General features: G+C 40.8%; 1 protein-coding gene across 5 annotated transcripts in view; it reads right to left on the bottom strand.

Moving 5' to 3' along the window:
- Positions 1-20,209, bottom strand: part of FRY (FRY microtubule binding protein) — a 422,350-nt gene that overhangs the window by 8,388 nt on the left and 393,753 nt on the right. For 3 of the 5 annotated variants that reach the window (XM_069759001.1, XM_069758996.1, XM_069758998.1), the window contains exons 53-59: positions 19,746-19,907; positions 11,051-11,214; positions 10,489-10,678; positions 10,120-10,269; positions 8,336-8,434; positions 7,729-7,812; positions 1,708-1,725 (exon numbers count right to left, since the gene is read on the bottom strand). In XM_069759001.1, coding sequence (XP_069615102.1) covers positions 1,708-1,725; positions 7,729-7,812; positions 8,336-8,434; positions 10,120-10,269; positions 10,489-10,678; positions 11,051-11,214; positions 19,746-19,907 — 867 coding nt within the window. The remainder of the gene's footprint in view (positions 1-1,707; positions 1,726-7,728; positions 7,813-8,335; positions 8,435-10,119; positions 10,270-10,488; positions 10,679-11,050; positions 11,215-19,745; positions 19,908-20,209) is intronic. The other 2 variants (XM_069758997.1, XM_069759000.1) reach the window with 1 other exon arrangement.

Genomic DNA, 20,209 nt, shown 5'->3' on the forward strand with positions numbered 1-20,209 from the left:
AGTCAGCAGCTTTTTCACAGAGAACATAGGACACTCTGCCGTAAGGGAATCTTGGCTGGTTGAATGACCGGCTGACAGCCATCTAATGTGTTTGGCCAGACTAAACATCAAGATCTTTCAGATTTAGTTGGATGTCAGGATATGGATTGGTAACAGATCAGATTACTACCAATGTCTTAAGCCCCCCATACTCTTTAGATAGCGGTCAGCCATCTCGCCCAACTTTCCCTTCCACAAGAGAGCTCACTCTGCCAAACGTTCATGTGCTTTTTATGCAAGAGCTGCGGACACACGTCTGACAGTGGCATATCTCGTAGAGAACAAAATCAGACGTGTTAGATCCTTCCAGATATTGGAAACGATCAGCACAAGGTTGTAAAGGGTTAAACATATCACCTGCCCACATGATTCTCTTCAAATCCTAAGAAAGGGGGACTTGAAAGTCCCCCATGAGAATGGAGGAGTAATGCGCATGTGCTACCACTGCTCCATTCTCTATCTATAGCGGTGACGGCAAAAATACCCCGGTGTTAAAGATTTTTTTGTACAATGCAATTTTTTATTTTGGGATTTTTTTTTCTTGTATATAGCGATCTGTATTGAAAAAAAATTGCAATCTTCACATTGTCTAATGGTGATGTGTTAGATGTATACTTACTGTTCATTATGAGGCAGGATTGCGACAACAGATAAGTAGTGATGAGCGAACATGCTCAGATCAGGTAATATCTGAGCATGCTCATGTGCGCCACATTCGGGGATTTCCTGTTTGTTAGACAATCCCTGCAAGTGTGTCGGCTGTCGAACAGCAACGAGACAGGCAGCCGCGAGGACTCGAACATACTATTAGAGCATGCCGAACATACTCCATTGGCACTCGAGCATGCTCAGATAACACCTTATGCGAGCACGCTCGCTCATCACTATCTAGTACCACATTTCAGTTTTATTATGACTTTCCTGGGATAGTATTTACAGCTGCCACCAGTTAGGGAGACACAAGCGGGATCAAACAGTCGTATGTGGACCCTAACCCTCTGAATAGGAAACCTTCCCTTAGGATAATAGTAGCCAGCCTGAGCCAACAGTAGCCAGTAAAACATTAATTAAGATTGGAATAAAAGTTAGTATAAGGCCACGTTCACACGCTGAGTATCAGGACAGTATTTTACATCAGTATTTGTAAACCAAAACCAGGAGTGGAACAATCGGAGGAAAAGTATAATAGAAACATGTGCACCACTTCAGCATTTATCACCCACTCCTGGTTTTGGCTTACAAATACTGATGTAAAATACTGACCCAATACTGCTAGTGTGAACGTGGCCTCAAAGTGATAAAGAGTAATGTCCCCAAAACCAAACATTCCTGGAGCCATGTAAATATCTTAGATGTTCCCTTGGAGAAGAACACCGCAAGACGGTATCATCATGATCCGTCCATTTATCAATTCTAAACAAATAATGCAATCTCCTTTCTGGATATCACGTGGAAACATTTTGTCATACAGATATCTGTGTCGTACTCAAGTAGTAAAAGACACAGAGACCTCGTCAAGATTCTGGTGGGCTCCATAATGTGCAAGATTTTGTGGGGTTGGCGAATCAGAAATCACTGAATAGTCAGGTTACATTTCCAGTTAGCGGTATTAGTACAGGATTTGAAATCATGACATTGAAGAGAAAATAGTAAAGAAAAGAGACTTACGGCAAGAGATTCCATTTGCTGGTGAGACAGCATGGTGTGAGAAAAGAGAAGAGGACAGAGTCACGTCAGTGCATGCAATACAAAGACCCCAGACCTCCACAGCTTCACAAAGCAGCGCTAGCAGTCATTTTTCAACCACTGGAGGGGTTGAAAAACACAATATTATACCTAAAACATGCAGGGCAGTCACACAAGCTAGTAAAAAAAAAAAAAAAAAAAGGATAATGAAAAGAACATTGGAAATGGGAAGTAACAAGAGGCCTCTGTAGTCAAAACCAATTGATGAAAAAAAACAAAACAAAAAACCCTCAAAAACAATAAACCGTAGAGGGTTCTCCAATGTGGACAATCCCTACTTGCTAGTTGGGTTATTTGACAAAATTTCCTCGCGCTGCAACGACCAGCTATCAGCTAGATAAACCTTGCAAGAACAAAGTATTCTCTTTCCCTGCAGCACTCCCGCAGGAGAGATGAAACATTACACGATGACTATTTAAATCAATCGGTTGTTTCTGTTTGGCCGCAGGCAAAATTGTCCGTCTTTCATCCTAGAAATATAGACCAACTGTTTTTCCTCTTTAATCCTTATGCCATTCGTATGTCTGCTTTGTATATCCATTATGGCATCCGGTATAGTTTTAGAAATCATAGGAAAATGTATTTTAATTTCTATGTTAATAATTGTAATGAATCCATGAAAAAAGCACGACATATGTAAGGTAACCCACGTGTGATCATTTTTGTGCACTCATTGACTTCTGATTGAGTCTGATTTGAAACACGGATCAAAGTAGTGCATGCAACGATTCTTTACATGCACACCACCGGTCCGAGTGTAAAAACGTTCACACGAAGTATGACATTGGTCAGTGTGTCATCCGTATGCCTACAGGACAGCACACATACTGATTATTTGCTTGTCTGAACGAGCCTTAACGCAGGACAGGACAGGTCCTCCACTGCCGGTGATGCTCTATATGCATCTACTCTCCACTCTGGCCAAAAGATGTCGATCCTGAACATAGGATCCCCTTATTAACTCAGAATTGACTAATACCATACGGGAAAATGGGTTTTCTAAAATGGATAATCCGTTTAATACCCAGGCGAATGATACCCTCAGAAACTACTATAAAAACCAAACTCCCATTTAATAAACTGGGTTTGTAAAAAAAAAAAAAAAAAAAAAAAGTTATTGGGAGGTAGGTAGAACGATCTTGTATTTGTTCGAAACACATCTAACTAGATTGATTCATAGTGAATAGAAGTTCCAAAAGAGTGCTTGGGTTTCTGGAATAGTGATGAGCGAATGTGCATTATCCAAGAATGCTCGGGTGCTAACCGAGTGTCTTCGTCAGGGCTGTGAAGTCCGAGTCAGAGCCCATTTTGGTGGAGTCGGAGTCAGTGTCATGAAAATTGAGGAGTCGGAGGTTTGGCTTACCGACTCCACAGCCCCGGTCTTCGTCATGCTTGAAAAATATGTTTGAGTCCCCGCGGCTGCAAGTCTTGTGGTTGTTTGACAGCCATGACAGATGCAACTGCAAGACATGCGAAAGCAGGGACCTGAAAATATTATGTGAACACATTGAAGTCACTTGGTTAGCACCCAAGCATGATCGGATAACACCCATCACTAATTAGGAATAATGCACACAGCCATATAACGGGCTTTGTGTATGGGCCATGCTTTATAATCAAACATAAGGCACTAAACGTATGGGTCATGAATGGAGTCTAACAGCAGATTATTAAAGGATACGATAGAATGTAATTGAATCTTCTGTTCTGTAGACAAAGCACTGACAGTGAAACCGGGGCATAACTAGGGCGCCGGGTCTAATGCAGCATGTGCCCTTAGTGCAAGTTCCTAACAAGCCACTATTTTTTTTACATTACCCTTTGGCTAGAACATTAAATTAACAGTGAATTAATAAAGGCTACACACAAGCTTACATATAGAATTAATAATCTACAGAGTCCAGTAACTTTGTGAATAAATGAGAACTATGGAGTCGTTGAGCTAAACTTCCGGCTCCTCCATTTCTAAATAAAACGACTCCAGCTCTGACTTCGACTTCTTCAGAAATAGCTCTTTAATAATCGTTAGAAATTAAAAATTTACTATAGTAAAATAGGGCTTTTCATCACGAAAATGCAAAAAAAAAAAAAACTATCATAAAATATTTCAGATTTTTATTTTGAAGCCAGAGTTCTGGCAGGTACATTTCTTCCACCTCCACTGAAAAATAACTCCAACTTTAACTCCCAGCCCTGAAATAAATTGCATTTCATGGATTACAGCCTACATTGTAAAGAAGAGCTGCATTCACAATTCTGCTTGGCGTAGTTGATAACACACAAGCAATTTAGTTCAATTGAAATTCACACTACAATTTTTACATTTTTCTTTTCTCCACAAGATCTTTTTTTTTTTTTAAGAACTCTCCCATTTAGAGCAGAGTATTCTTGAACAGGTTTTCAACGTTTTGATCTTTAGGGTATATTGACCTCTTCTTTTGAGAAGACCACCCACTTCTTGAAGAGCATTTTTACATTTGTCTCCAAGGTTTCAATATATCAAATTGTTGTTTTGACCTGTATAAACCTCAATGATTAAGTTCATGTATAGGAGTCTTCTGCTAATATCAATAAGTGTTTTCTGGGACATTCCTGTAGAAACGGCCAAATGAGTCAGAATTCCTTCCTTCCGCGAGATTATCCCGTAGCCGACGGCCTAAGAACAATGTGAATACCTGATGGGGTTTATATCTACTGTAAACTTTCTCGTTAGTCCAATTTTGTGCAAGTGTTTCTCAAACGTGGATATAAAAAAAAATTAAAAAAATGGTCAAAAACTTCTCATTTACATCAGATTTTAAGAAGAGACACACTGAAGTAAACAAATATAGAGTGGAAAAATCTTATACTGTATGCTTACGCCATACTTGCTAACTCTCCCAGAATGTATGTGAGGCTCCTGAAAAAAGGGGATTATCCCGGCCTCCTGGAAGGTGTCCTGGCCACAATTCCCGCGAGCTGCCGCAGACAACATCATGATGCCGGGGCCCGGAAGTGAAGACGACTATAATATGCAGGAATGAGGAAGGGTGAGTATCTTCAGAACTCCATCTAGAATCCATATTTTCTTAGGGGGTCTGGGGCCTGTATTGATTTTAGGGTTTCATTATGGGGTTCAAATACACAGCTTGTGATTAAAATCTCTTAGATTTGGTGGGTCTAGGGTTTTACGTATGGTTCCTGGCATAGGGGAGTCTTAGGTAATGCTCCTGGAAAAAAGGCATGTTAGCGGCCTCAGTAAGGAGAAACAGTATAACATTACCCCTGAAGACACAAACAAGGAGCAAGAACCCTGAAACAGCCGCCTGCAGATGGGCGTCTCTTTCGGATATGACTCTGATTTGACTGATTTTTATCCTTAGCCAAATTGCAAGGCCTGTTAAAGGATCAGACATTGACTTATAGGGCAGATACCCAAGCTTTTCCCATCATACAACCAAGTATGAAACACAAGGAACACATGGAGATTTTATCTGCATTCTCCACTTATAGAAGTGAAAATCAGTGTATTTAAAGAGGACTCATCACCAGGTCATAAATAGCTAGTTTTTAACCTTATTATTCCCGCTGCTCCCAATTAATTCATTTTTTGTTTTTTTGTAATCCAACATACAATTCCAGAGGTGGGGGTCTTTTTTGTCCTTTTTCATATTTTTTTTATAAAGGGGGCATGGTTCAAAAGATAATTATGCAAAGCAGTTTAAGGACACGCCACACAGAATCATGTGAGCCAGGCCCCTTGATTAAAAAAAAAAAATACAAAAATAATCACTAAATATAGAGGCCAATATCTCTTGAATCATATAGAAGATTTTAAACAAAAAAGGGGAACAGGGGGAATATAAGAAGATCAAAAATGGCCATTTTTGACACAGTAATAGGTGCTCTTTAAAAAAGAAATTCAAGTTTTTAAGGGCTCGGGCAAATACCGCAGCACTTTATAGTCACGGGTTTTGTCCAACATTTTTGAAGTGATGGAACATAAAGTACTGGTCAAAAGTTTGGTACAGTATATTGTCAAATACAATCAAACACTGGATGAAATTAATATTCAGCTAGAGGCCAGAAGATATGAATTACAGAGAAGAGTAGAATTAGAAAACGATATTTTATGCAGAGCTCAGAATATACCAACCGATTCTTAGGGTGTGGATTTACTGCTGGTATAACACACACAGAGGCCCATCTACAGCACGGCAGGAGATACAGACACCATTACCATTCTCCAGATGAGCACTAAATTAAGCTCTGACAGAAGCGTCTCAGAAGTACATGAGGGATTGTGAAGTTCTTCAATACACAACAGGAGTTTAGAAATTTCTTCTATATCTAAGAGCCCAATTCTGCTATGTCAGCTTAATCTTCACATTAAAAAAATATATAAAAATAAAAGGTTTATAGAAGCGGTGGGGTGGGGGCAGGTGGGATACATATTGCAAGCAGAGGCTGCTGTTGCCATGCCAGGATTACCGGAAGGTGCGACATACGTACAATTCTGCCGGAACCTGATGCAACGTGTTGTGTCAAGCACATCCTGACTTTTGAATAAACAGAATTAGGTAAAACTAATTTCATTAAAATATACATGAATGAGTGGGTTCAATATAACAAGCTATGGCGTTGTAATGCTCTGCAATACCAGCACGGTACAGATACTGAACAAATTTGTTGTGTAATCTGAAAAGCGCTAAGATTATAAAATGTAAAAACATCCAGATTATTTTAGGAAACATTGGTGGTTGCTTGTATCCTTGAGAACAAACAGGATCAGGCGACTGAAGGTCAAAATTCTGATTGTTATTCTCCACCAACATCTGTCACCAGGGCAGATGCCACCCTGCATATTGCATGCCTCCTTTTAGTCATACATTTTTGTAATGGGAAAACCCTTCAAAATCCAATTACCGGGAGTTTCCTATGAACAGGATCACTCGATACTGGACAGTCCCCAGTGTCACCAGTTGTACATAGGGCTCTTAGGGTATGTGCACAAGGCGTCTTTCGTCAGGCGGATTCCTCCTGAAACCCACCTGAAAAAGCACTTAAAGCTTCATAAAAAACACTGCGAGAATCTCCTGCTTCAAAAATGATGCGCAGAGGCCATGTGTACATAACCTTAGGCTAGTAATATGTCTTAGTGCTCATTGAGACCTCGGATTTTCACGTATGAGTGTTATCCGTGGTTTGCAGTAGCACTCATACCTGTGATGGTCTACAAGGGTCCTTGATCTTTCACGGCCCAAGAGATTGGTGGAAAATTTCGGAGACATGTTCGATTTTGTAAGTACTGAAAAAAAATTGGAAAAACACTCCGATGACATCTGAGTGTGGTCCGATTTTCACGGAGAAAACAGATCACACTCTGAGCAAACTCCAATCAACGTTTTATCAAAGTCTGTTCAGAATAATTGGTCCCTTTTTCTCAAAAATGGAAGGAGCCCTTAGTGTGCGTCAAAGGAGAGACGGCACCTCATGTATTACCAGCCGAAGGATCAGTACACTGAAAAAGAATATGTGTGGAGTGTTAGACAGGCCATTGTTAAAATGGTGTTGAATGTTGAACTCCTTTTTACATGACTTGCTGCACCGGATGTGACCATTGATGCACAGCGCCCTTTTACACCAGCCTGTCCATGCAATACATGGTTAGCGATTTATATTGCCCGGAAATAACTGCTGATCAATGGGTGGTTTATGATGTTGGACCTCCTGCAATCAGTTGATCACTGGGACAACTTCAGTTCAGGTTCTTCCACCAGAAGTAATTCTGTACTGTTTCACTCTGCAGGACTCTATGATACACATTCAGTAGTTTCTGCTGCATAATTATTAGTGTATCTATTATCTTACTGTAGGGCAAACTTATATGGTCAGTGACAACAGCTTGTGAGTAACTAAATTCATATATCCGATGAGAAGAAGTAAAGTAGTGAGAGTTCTTACTTTTTCTTCTGAATCTCCCGGCTGACATGTGATAACTCCATCTTTTGAACCTCCCACGAATGTGGATTTACAGTTTTTTAGCCACTGATTGGGATAAAATTAGAAATGATTATAAAATTACTTTTATTATGCATGCAAAGTGAAGAATTAAAAATCAATGAAATCTAGATATCAGCTAAATGCATAAAAATATACAAAAGACGACAAGCAAGTCTTTTCGGGATAGATGTTGGTTTTTGTTCTCACATTTCTCACATGTATATACAGTATTTTATTTGCATGCAGTAGCCCTAAAGGGAACGGAGATATTCTTACAATGATATCTGGACAGACTTACAAATGTAAATCTATTGGTCATTAACGTTATGGAGCCCATACCATATACATTGGATAAACCTGTCAATAAATGGCAGATTTCGATCATAAAGAATAGTCAATTTTTTCATCCCTTGATCAGCACTGACTGCATCATTGGTGGAAAAAAAATCCAATATTGAACGATTTAGTCCAAGGTGTTTGGTGCCATGAAAGTTTGTTTGTTTCTCCATTTTCATCTAATGTGTATAAGGACCTTAAATAAAAAAGAAATATACACAAGTACACTCACAGACACTGTAGCTTCTTTCCTATTGTTGTACGTGTCCAGGTATTCCTGCAGTTCTAAAACACTGAACTTTAACTTTTCGAGGAGCCCACATGATAACAGCTGAAAGACAAACGTATATTTGGTAACCACCTTCAGTTCACACTTTGGACTTCCCCACTATCTTGGCAATCTTGATGCCTCCTATGAACACTGCTCATTTTACAGCTAGTTAGGTTTAGACCTCCATCTATGGACAGCAATCTATCATGTTTGGAGGAAGGCCAACAGCTGAGATTATGGAAGCAAAGACACCAACATGCCTGATCCTAAAAACATCTTTTTCTTTTTTTTTTTGCAAAGGTCATGAGAGATAGCGGTCAGCCAAATGAATGTTAAAGGGAACCTGTCACCCCCAAAATCGAAGATGAGCTAAGCCCACCAGCATCAGGTGCCTATCTACAGCATTCTGGAAAGCTGTAGATTGGCCCCCAATGTATCCTGAAAGATGAGAAAAAAAGGTTAGATTATACTCACCTGGGCGGGCGGTCCGATACGATGGGAGTCGCGGTCCGGTCCGGGGCATCCCATCTTCATAGGATGACGTCCTCTTCTTCACGCTCCGGCTCAGGCGTACTTTGTCTGCCCTGTTTAGGGCAGAGTAAAGTACTGCAGTGCGCAGGAGCTGGGCCTCTCTGACCTTTCCCGGCGCCTGCGCATTGCAGTACTTTGCTCTGCCCTCAACAGGACAGACAAAGTGCGCCGGAGCCGCAGCGTGAAGACAAGAAGAGGACGTCATCCTATGAAGATGGGAGGCCCCGGACCGGCCAGCGACGCCCATTGTACCGGACCGCAGCGGGACCGCCCCTGGGCGAGTATAATCTAACCTCTTTTTCTCATCATTCAGGATACATCGGGGGCTTATCTACAGCATTCTAGAATGCTGTAATTAAGCTTCTGATGCTGGTGGGCTTAGTTCATCTTCGATTTTGGGGGTGACAGGTTCCCTTTAAGGAATTTGATAGGCAAATTAAAATTGTGACCACAAAAATTCAATCAGCCATCCAAAAGAAGGAAGGATCCCATCACCTTCAATGGTTGAGATCTATCATACCTGCCAACTTTTTGCAACGTCTGCCCAGGAGTGGATTTGTGGCATACGGAAAAGTCTTCCCCGTGACTAGGCCCCCCTTAAGACACTTTTAGGTCCCTTCCCTGCCCTCCTTACACTTCTATCATGACCACTGAATGTGCTTTCAACGCTGCAAAAAACACCTATGGTACCACTTGGTAGAAGTGTCAGGGAGGTCTCAACTTTCCCAGGAGAGTCGGCAAGTATGAGAGTCGGCAAGTATGAGAGTCACATTAAAGGGGTTTTCCCATCTCCAAGATCCTATCCCAATATGTAGTAGGTGTAATAGTAATAATACCAAATACCTCCAATTAGAAATGTAGAAAAGTTATTCTGATTCGCTCGGCATTGCAGCTGTTTAGGTACCCATGGCTATGACCACTCTCACAGTGACAGTTAGTTAGCTGTAAGTGGTCGTAACCATGGATACCTAAGCTACTACAATGCACTGCACATGGGGTAAGAGACATAGTGAATCAGAAGAACCATACATTTCTAACTGGAGGTATTTGCTAATATTACTATTATTTTTTATTCTTACGTCTACTAGATACTGGGATAGGATCTTAGAGATGGGAATACCCCTGTAAACGAAAACAAATGGGTATTACTATAAAACAAATATTCAAAACTGCCCCACTTTTTCCCATAAAGATCAATCCTTTACAACACTCACAGTCTCGGCGTCCACAAAGAGAGTGGGACATTCGGAGCACATTGTCAGTAGCTGGGATGTGCTGACAAACTTGGACCCAATCCCACGAAGGCTCTCTCCAAGATAGCAGGCCGCGTCACAGGTCAGAAAGCAGAACCTCTTCTGGATACTCTGCAAGAAGCAATTAGACCCATTAGATCAAAATAAAAAAATAATAAAAAAAATCAGCCTCAGAAACGTATAGATTATATTAACACAATATGCCAAACCCCAACTACAGGAATAGGTCCCTCATTATGGTGTAACACTTTGACGTCGCCAAAAAAAAAAAAGGAAAGTGCTCTGGATATTTGAACACAACACCCTGAGCCCGATACTGGCAGAACCCACCTTGAATAAGGAGGAAAAGACGTGAAAGGTGTAAACCGCACACGACCCATCAGAATCTGACATGAGCTGATTGATGTGGCTACGCCATGCTTCTTCTGCATCATCGCAGGCTGCCGGCTGAAATGCAGCCAGTATGGCAGAGAAGAAAGGGGAAGGGGGTGGTGGCGTTATTCGGTCTCCATCTCCAAAGCTTCGAAGAAAGGACAAATAAAAAACAGCAGTTATAATGTGTACTGTAACCTAGAGGAGACCATCCGTAAAACTTCACAAGTGATAAGTGATTATGTTTATATATAATTTTTATCCACAGTCCCCATCAGTCATAGCACCATCAGGCTTCTGAGGTGCACAATGGGGAGAGCTCGTGCATCCCCTGTGTACACTGCAAACACGGTGCATTCCACAAAACGCATCATTGACGCAACATTTTAATTAGAAACCACCAATCCAATAAAATGTGTCTCTAAAAAAACAAAACAAAAAACACCTCTGATGCTTTGATCAGTGGAAAGCCTGAAACAAGTAAAGAAAATATATGAAATGTAAAATAAAATAAACATACTGGGCCAGTGCATAGTGCTCCATCATCCGATCATCCTTCTCTTCCTCGGCCATCTCAAGGCTATAGCTGTCGTTACATTCAAACACTACTGGCATTTCACTCATTGACCCCGACAGGTCGTCTTCTTGTACAGTTGCATCGTCTTCATCAAGAGCAGCGTCCGCCTAAAATGTGAGAATTTGATTAAAAAAAATGAACATGGTAATCAACTTTAAATTATTAAACAAAAGCCTCAAGGTCAGATGGCTGTGTCTAGTTGTGTGTATGTATGTATGTCTACATATGCATATATGTATGTATATATGTGTATATGTGTTTATATATGTGTGTGTGTATGTGCGTATATATGTGTGTATATGTGTCTGTGTGTATATGTATATATATGTGTATATGTATATTTGTGTGCATATGTGTATACGTATATATGTGTGTATACGTACAGTGGGGCAAAAAAGTATTTAGTCAGTCAGCAATAGTGCAAGTTCCACCACTTAAAAAGATGAGAGGCGTCTGTAATTTACATCATAGGTAGACCTGAACTATGGGAGACAAACTGAGAAAAAAAAATCCAGAAAATCACATTGTCTGTTTTTTTAACATTTTATTTGCATATTATGGTGGAAAATAAGTATTTGGTCAGAAACAAAATTTCATCTCAATACTTTGTAATATATCCTTTGTTGGCAATGACAGAGGTCAAACGTTTTCTGTACGTCTTCACAAGATTGCTACACACTGTTGTTGGTATGTTGGCCCATTCCTCCATGCAGATCTCCTCTAGAGCAGTGATGTTTTTGGCTTTTTGCTTGGCAACACGGACTTTCAACTCCCTCCAAAGGTTTTCTATAGGGTTGAGATCTGGAGACTGGCTAGGCCACTCCAGGACCTTGAAATGCTTCTTACGAAGCCACTCCTTCGTTGCCCTGGTGGTGTGCTTTGGATCATTGTCATGTTGAAAGACCCAGCCACGTTTCATCTTCAATGCCCTTGCTGATGGAAGGAGGTTTGCACTCAAAATCTCACGATACATGGCCCCATTCATTCTTTCATGTACCCGGATCAGTCGTCCTGGCCCCTTTGCAGAGAAACAGCCCCAAAGCATGATGTTTCCACCACCATGCTTTACAGTAGGTATGGTGTTTGATGGATGCAACTCAGTATTCTTTTTCCTCCAAACACGACAAGTTGTGTTTCTACCAAACAGTTCCAGTTTGGTTTCATCAGACCATAGGACATTCTCCCAAAACTCCTCTGGATCATCCAAATGCTCTCTAGCAAACTTCAGACGGGCCCGGACATGTACTGGCTTAAGCAGTGGGACACGTCTGGCACTGCAGGATCTGAGTCCATGGTGGCGTAGTGTGTTACTTATGGTAGGCCTTGTTACATTGGTCCCAGCTTTCTGCAGTTCATTCACTAGGTCCCCCCGCGTGGTTCTGGGATTTTTGCTCACCGTTCTTGTGATCATTCTGACCCCACGGGGTGGGATTTTGCGTGGAGCCCCAGATCGAGGGAGATTATCAGTGGTCTTGTATGTCTTCCATTTTCTAATTATTGCTCCCACTGTTGATTTCTTCACTCCAAGCTGGTTGGCTATTGCAGATTCAGTCTTCCCAGCCTGGTGCAGGGCTACAATTTTGTTTCTGGTGTCCTTTGACAGCTCTTTGGTATTCACCATAGTGGAGTTTGGAGTCAGACTGTTTGAGGGTGTGCACAGGTGTCTTTTTATACTGATAACAAGTTTAAACAGGTGCCATTACTACAGGTAATGAGTGGAGGAAAGAGGAGACTCTTAAAGAAGAAGTTACAGGTCTGTGAGAGCCAGAAATCTTGATTGTTTGTTTCTGACCAAATACTTATTTTCCACCATAATATGCAAAAAAAATGATAAAAAAACAGACAATGTGATTTTCTGGATTTTTTTTTCTCAGTTTGTCTCCCATAGTTGAGGTCTACCTATGATGTAAATTACAGACGCCTCTCATCTTTTTAAGTGGTGGAACTTGCACTATTGCTGACTGACTAAATACTTTTTTGCCCCACTGTATATATGTGTGTATACGTGTGTGTATATGTATACATGTGTGTATATATGTGTATATGAATATATGTGTGTGTATATGTCTATACAGTGGGTATGGAAAGTATTCAGACCCCTTTAATTTTTCACTATTTGTTTCATTGCAGCCATTTGGTAAATTCAAAAAAGTTCATTTTTTTCTCATTAATGTATACTCTGCACCTCATCTTGGCTGAAAAAAACAGAAATGTAGAAATTTTTGCAAATTTATTAAAAAAGAAAAACTAAAATATCACATGGTCATAAGTATTCAGACCCTTTGCTCAGTATTGAGTAGAAGCACCCTTTTAGGATAGTGCAGCCATGAGTTTTCTTGGGAATGATGCAACAAGTTTTTTGTACCTGGATCTGGGGATCCTCTGCCATTCTTCCTTGCAGATCCTCTCCAGTTCTGTCAGGTTGGATGGTGAACAGGTCAGGGCTCTGGCTGGGCCAGTCAAGAATGGTCACAGAGTTGTTCTGCAGCCACTCCTTTGTTATTTTAGCTGTGTGCTTAGGGTAATTGTCTTGATGGAAGATGAACCTTCTGCCAAGTCTGAGGTCCAGAGCACTCTGGAAGAGGTTTTCATCCAGGATATCTCTGTACTTGGCTGCATTCATGGTTCCTTCAATGACAATCAGTCGTCCTGTCCGTGCAGCTGAAAACCACCCCCATAACATGATGCTGCCACCACCATTTTTGACTGTTGGGATTGTATTGGGCAGGTGATGAGCAGTGCCTGGTTTCCCCCACACATACCTCTTAGAATTATCACCAAAAAGGTCTATCTTCGTCTCATGAGACCAGAGAATGTTATTTCTCATAGTCTGGGCGTCCTTCATGTGTTTTTTAGCAAACTCTATGCAGGCTTTCATACATCTCGCACTGAGGAAAGGCTTCCGTGTGGCCACTCTGCCATAAAGGACCGACTAGTAGAGGGCTGCAGTGACAGTTGACTTTGTGGAACTTTCTCCCATCTCCCTACTGCATCTCTGGAGCTCAGACCCAGAGATCTTGGGGTTCTTCTTTACCTCTCTCACCGAGGCTCTTCTCCCATGATTGCTGTTTGGCTGGACGGCCAGGTATAGGAAGACTTCTGGTGGTCACAAACTTCTTACATTTAAGGATTATGGAGGCCACTGTGCTCTTAGGAACCTTGAGTACTGTGGAAATTATGTTGTAACCTTGGCCAGATCTGTGCCTTGCCACAATTCTGTCTGAGCTCCTTGACCAGTTCCTTTGACCTCATGATTCTCATTTGGTCTGACATGCACTGTGAGCTGTGAGGTCTTATATAGACAGGTGTGCGCTTTTCCAAATCAAGTCCTATCAGTTTAATTAAACACAGCTGGACTCTAATGAAGGAGTAGAACCATCTCACGGAGTATCACATGGAAATGGACAGCATGTGACTTAAATATGAGTGTCTGAGGAAAGGGTCTGAATACCTATGACCATGTGATATTTCAGTTTTTCTTTTTTAATTTGCAAAAATTACTACATTTCTGTTTTTTTTCAGTCAAGATGGGGTGCAGAGTATACATTAACGAGAAAAAAAAATGACGTTTTTTGAATTTACCAAATGGCTGCAATGAAAGAAAGAGTGAAAAATGTAAAGAGGTCTGTATACTTTCCGTACCCACTGTATGTATATATATATATACAGTGGGGCAAAAAAGTATTTAGTCAGTCAGCAATAGTGCAAGTTCCACCACTTAAAAAGATGAGAGGCGTCTGTAATTTACATCATAGGTAGACCTCAACTATGGGAGACAAACTGAGAAAAAAAATCCAGAAAATCACATTGTCTGTTTTTTTAACATTTTATTTGCGTATTATGGTGGAAAATAAGTATTTGGTCAGAAACAAACAATCCAGATTTCTGGCTCTCACAGACCTGTAACTTCTTCTTTAAGAGTCTCCTCTTTCCTCCACTCATTACCTGTAGTAATGGCACCTGTTTAAACTTGTTATCAGTATAAAAAGACACCTGTGCACACCCTCAAACAGTCTGACTCCAAACTCCACTATGGTGAAGACCAAAGAGCTGTCAAAGGACACCAGAAACAAAATTGTAGCCCTGCACCAGGCTGGGAAGACTGAATCTGCAATAGCCAACCAGCTTGGAGTGAAGAACTCAACAGTGGGAGCAATAATTAGAAAATGGAAGACATACAAGACCACTGATAATCTCCCTCGATCTGGGGCTCCACGCAAAATCCCACCCCGTGGGGTCAGAATGATCACAAGAACGGGGAGCAAAAATCCCAGAACCACGCGGGGGGACCTAGTGAATGAACTGCAGAGAGCTGGGACCAATGTAACAAGGCCTACCATAAGTAACACACTACGCGACCATGGACTCAGATCCTGCAGTGCCAGACGTGTCCCACTGCTTAAGCCAGTACATGTCCGGGCCCGTCTGAAGTTGCTAGAGAGCATTTGGATGATCCAGAGGAGTTTTGGGAGAATGTCCAATGGTCTGATGAAACCAAACTGGAACTGTTTGGTAGAAACACAACTTGTCGTGTTTGGAGGAAAAAGAATACTGAGTTCCATCCATCAAACACCATACCTACTGTAAAGCATGGTGGTGGAAACATCATGCTTTGGGGCTGTTTCTCTGCAAAGGGGCCAGGACGACTGATTCGGGTACATGAAAGAATGAATGGGGCCATGTATCGTGAGATTTTGAGTGCAAACCTCCTTCCATCAGCAAGGGCATTGAAGATGAAACGTGGCTGGGTCTTTCAACATGACAATGATCCAAAGCACACCGCCAGGGCAACGAAGGAGTGGCTTTGTAAGAAGCATTTCAAGGTCCTGGAGTGGCCTAGCCAGTCTCCAGATCTCAACCCTATAGAAAACCTTTGGAGGGAGTTGAAAGTCCGTGTTGCCAAGCGAAAAGCCAAAAACATCACTGCTCTAGAGGAGATCTGCATGGAGGAATGGGCCAACATACCAACAACAGTGTGTGGCAACCTTGTGAAGACTTACAGAAAACGTTTGACCTCTGTCATTGCCAACAAAGGATATATTACAAAGTATTGAGATGAAATTTTGTTTCTGACCAAATACTTATTTTCCACCATAATATGCAAATAAAATGATAAAAAAACAGACAATGTGATTTTCTGGATTTTTTTTCTCAGTTTGTCTCCCATAGTTGAGGTCTACCTATGATGTAAATTACAGACGCCTCTCATCTTTTTAAGTGGTGGAACTTGCACTATTGCTGACTGACTAAATACTTTTTTGCCCCACTGTATGTATATATATATATATATATATATATATATATATATATATATATATATATATATATATATATATATATATATATATATATATATATATATAAAAGTGTGTGTGTGTGTGTATATGTATATATGTGTGTGTGTGTGTGTGTGTGTGTGTGTGTGTGTGTGTGTATGTGTAATATGGATAAAAGAAAAAATGTTGTTAAGGGTTGTTAATGGTCACATACCAAAGAAAACCTTATTTAATTGATACTTTCCAATGCTGAATTCTATGGAGCTTTTATAGCCTTAGGCCACGTTCACACGTTCAGTATTTGGTCAGTATTTTACCTCAGTATTTGTAAGACAAAACCAGGAGTGGAACAATCAGAGGAAAAGTATAATAGAAACACATCACCACTCCTGAATTTGGCTTACTGAATGTGTGAAATGTGACCTAACAGTCCTCCAGATCATGGCGTCTGAACAGTCTATTCATAAAGAAATGTTTCCACCACTGAATAAAGAAACACTCCCCTGAGTTCCCCCAGAAGGGGCGTCTCTTCATACAGATCTTATATTGGGTCATGATGACGACTCACTTGAGGCTTTATCCTCTACAGTATGCCAGGAGAGCCTTCATGATGTGAGCACCATTAGTAAGATTTTATAAGGCTGGGGGGATGTTACCTTTGTAAATGGAGTCATTTAGAAAAAGTTTCAGTAAAAGCCAAAATAATTTTTAAAACATTATAGGAAATCTTTGTCCAAACCATCCAATCTACCTGCCAAAATGGCCTTGGTGGATCTTAATACTGGTAAATAATTGACTCAAAGTTCACATGTTGCGCATTTGCTGCGGATTTTTGCACATTTTATCTGCAGCAGTATCCGTGTGCGTTACATGGAGATTTCGCTGTAAATTTGCTTCAGAGGTGGAGCAGATATCCTCCTATCCATTGGAAAGAGTTAACAAACAATGAACATGATCTGCAGCACCCGGTAGTGGTCATGACATAGTTGACGGAGCAGTGCAGCTCTGTAACTTCACCAGCACCTGGAGCAGCTGATCGGTGGGGGTCCCAGGTGTCTTACCCTCACCTATCTGATCCTGAGGATAGGCCATAAATATAAAAGTAGTGGGCAACTCCTTTTAATTAGAGCTCGCCCACTTTGCTGGTGACGTAAATTGTTGCAGATTTTACAAGTGGAAATTCAGTACGGAAAATCCACACCAAATATGCACCATGTGAACAAAGCCTCAGATTAAGAGACAATGGGACAAGAGGGGAAGAAATGCATTGAAATAATAAAAAAAAAACTTTTTAATCCCCCGCCAATCCAGGGCCACTGCTTAGGCATACTTGCCAGTCCTTTTTTTTTTTTTTTTTTACTAGCCTGAAGCAATGACGTCCCGTCAGTGATTGGCTGTAACAGTCATGTGTTGACGGGATGTCTACAGCAAAATTTGACAAAAAAACAGAAGAGGTCACGCCACTGAATCAAGTGATTGACTATAGGGGCCATATGTGCTGACGGGACATCATAGATGCACAGTAAAACAAAGAACGGCGGGTAGCACCGGAGCAGCAGGGATGGACAGGCAAGGGATTAAATTGGTAAATTCATCATCTACCTAGAGCAGGGTTTCCCAAACTCCAGTTCTTCTCAAATATTTCAGAAAGAACAACAAAAAAAAAAAGAACATTACGAGGGTAACAGGAAACAGGAAGTGGTTACCTTAAATGCCAAAGGTTGGAAATCTATGGAATCTGTATGTTAAGATTCCCCCAATTCAAGCCAAATACAGAATGCCAGAACATGAACACAGCCCGTATTATGTGACTGCACCAAACCTATGAATGCTCCCTTGTTTCTGGGTTTGAAATGTGTCGGTGTGTATGCAGCTTATATATAGGAAGGAAAACATTGATCAACTTTCACCAACCTTTTAAAATGAAAGAATCGAGTCTTCAATGCACCAAATTGCCTTCAGAACAGCAGCATAGAGCAGTTTTTTTTTATGTGCAAATCTAGCAAAATACTGTGGTCAGAATGTGATATTCTGATATTGCGCCAACACGGCATGAATTCATTCAGATGTGCGCGGTGCACAATAGGCTCCCACATAGGAAAAGGAATCACAGAGAGGACATGCAACCCACATCGTAAAACAAGCAGTTTGTGCCCGGTGCCGGCTAACTTTGTGTATCTCATAGTCCAACATGCAAAATTATTACAAAAATCAATTCAGGTCTATGTGAGAAGCGCTCGGTTAGCCGTCATACACTAAGCAGCGGGAATGCGGAGAAGTGTGAACAAGCAGAACGCAGACGTGGATTCATCATGGCGCATTCATATTTCACATGTAATATATTTATGAAAACATCACGCTGCATATTTAATTCTACAAAAAGAAAAAAAGGAAGATTTTTGAGGATTTAATACTGACCTATTGTAGACAGATCAGAGACAACAGAGTCCAACCCCCAATCTACCATTATAAAATAACGAGAGGGGGTCTTTGGACTGTGTTAGACCATCAGGACACTGGTGAAACAGCTACCACTGTCCCCCCTGATGCCAATATTATTACTTTGGGGTACTTGGTACCTGGGTTTGTCGATTACCAAGGCTCCTGTTTAGTGCAGGTTCAAAAATAAAAACAAAAATTAATTTAAAAAAACAAAAAAGTTGATTGGAATCCTTCAAACCTTTAGTGCTACGTACCTACGTAATAAATTACTCAAGTCAATTATTCACTATCACTAATAAAAGAATTCTATTTAGCAATCAACATTTCAAGGAAGATGTTCCCCTTCATTAACGTTAATTACTTGTCTTTCATGTGAACTTGATCTGTGACCAACGGAAGCCCGGGGCTTCCAACATCATTAACGCTACAGATATGGATCTGATCCATAATATATACAAATGGAATTGTAAAAAATGATGTCGTTATTCATTATTTCTGCTTACTTTTAAGTGGAATTTCACAGAATCCATAGCGAGAAACCATGGAGGAGAGGTTCTCGCACAGGTTCGTGAAGACCAACATGCATCACCAGACACTATTTAGCATCTTCTGCATTACTGTGGTCCCTTCATAACCCCTCCAAATAAAGTATATACATGTGAAATATTATGCTACAAAGCATAGATCCTAGCACAGGACAAGATCAATATTATTAGCCACCAAGGTTAGTCTAATTTTTTATCAAGCTTTCTATTGCTAGAAAGGACCAGAACCATCTTCCTGGTCTCTCCAGTAAAGAATGGCTTAACAATATGGCCTCCAGTCAGTAGATTAGTCTCCTCCTGCTATAATTTTAGATTGGAAAAGCAGTCAGTCATTCAGCCATGGCCAACATTTGAGTTCTACCAAAACTCCATCACCTTAGGATCCTCAGATAAGAGTGGATTAGTGATTTCAGGCAAAGACGCATCAAAACTAGAGGTTCTTGTGTTAAGGGAATGGGGGTCGGCAGAGGTTGTGTCGCATGATGTGGAAGGAGACTCCATGTGATTTGTCTCTTCGGAAGGAGAAAGGCTTATGATCTACAACAAGAAAATAAAGACATTGTGGGTTATACGCTACAAATTTGTATGTGGCGCCAACATATTCTGCAGCTCTTCACAGGTACAAACAATTCAGACATTACAGAGTAATAAAAGCAAACAAGGGGAGTGAAGGCCGCGCTCACAATTTAGGTGGAAATAAGGGTGACATAACAGGTAAAAAGGGCTTAAGGACCAGCCATAAAAAATATATAAAACTATAGCTTATTAGTACATAAAACTGTATAAGCCAGTCCTCCATCCACAGCATGCAAGAACATGGTGTGTGTAGGTTACTGTTA

The sequence above is a fragment of the Ranitomeya imitator genome, chromosome 3 (genome assembly GCF_032444005.1).
Source record: "Ranitomeya imitator isolate aRanImi1 chromosome 3, aRanImi1.pri, whole genome shotgun sequence".
In the NCBI taxonomy this organism is placed as follows: domain Eukaryota; kingdom Metazoa; phylum Chordata; class Amphibia; order Anura; family Dendrobatidae; genus Ranitomeya; species Ranitomeya imitator.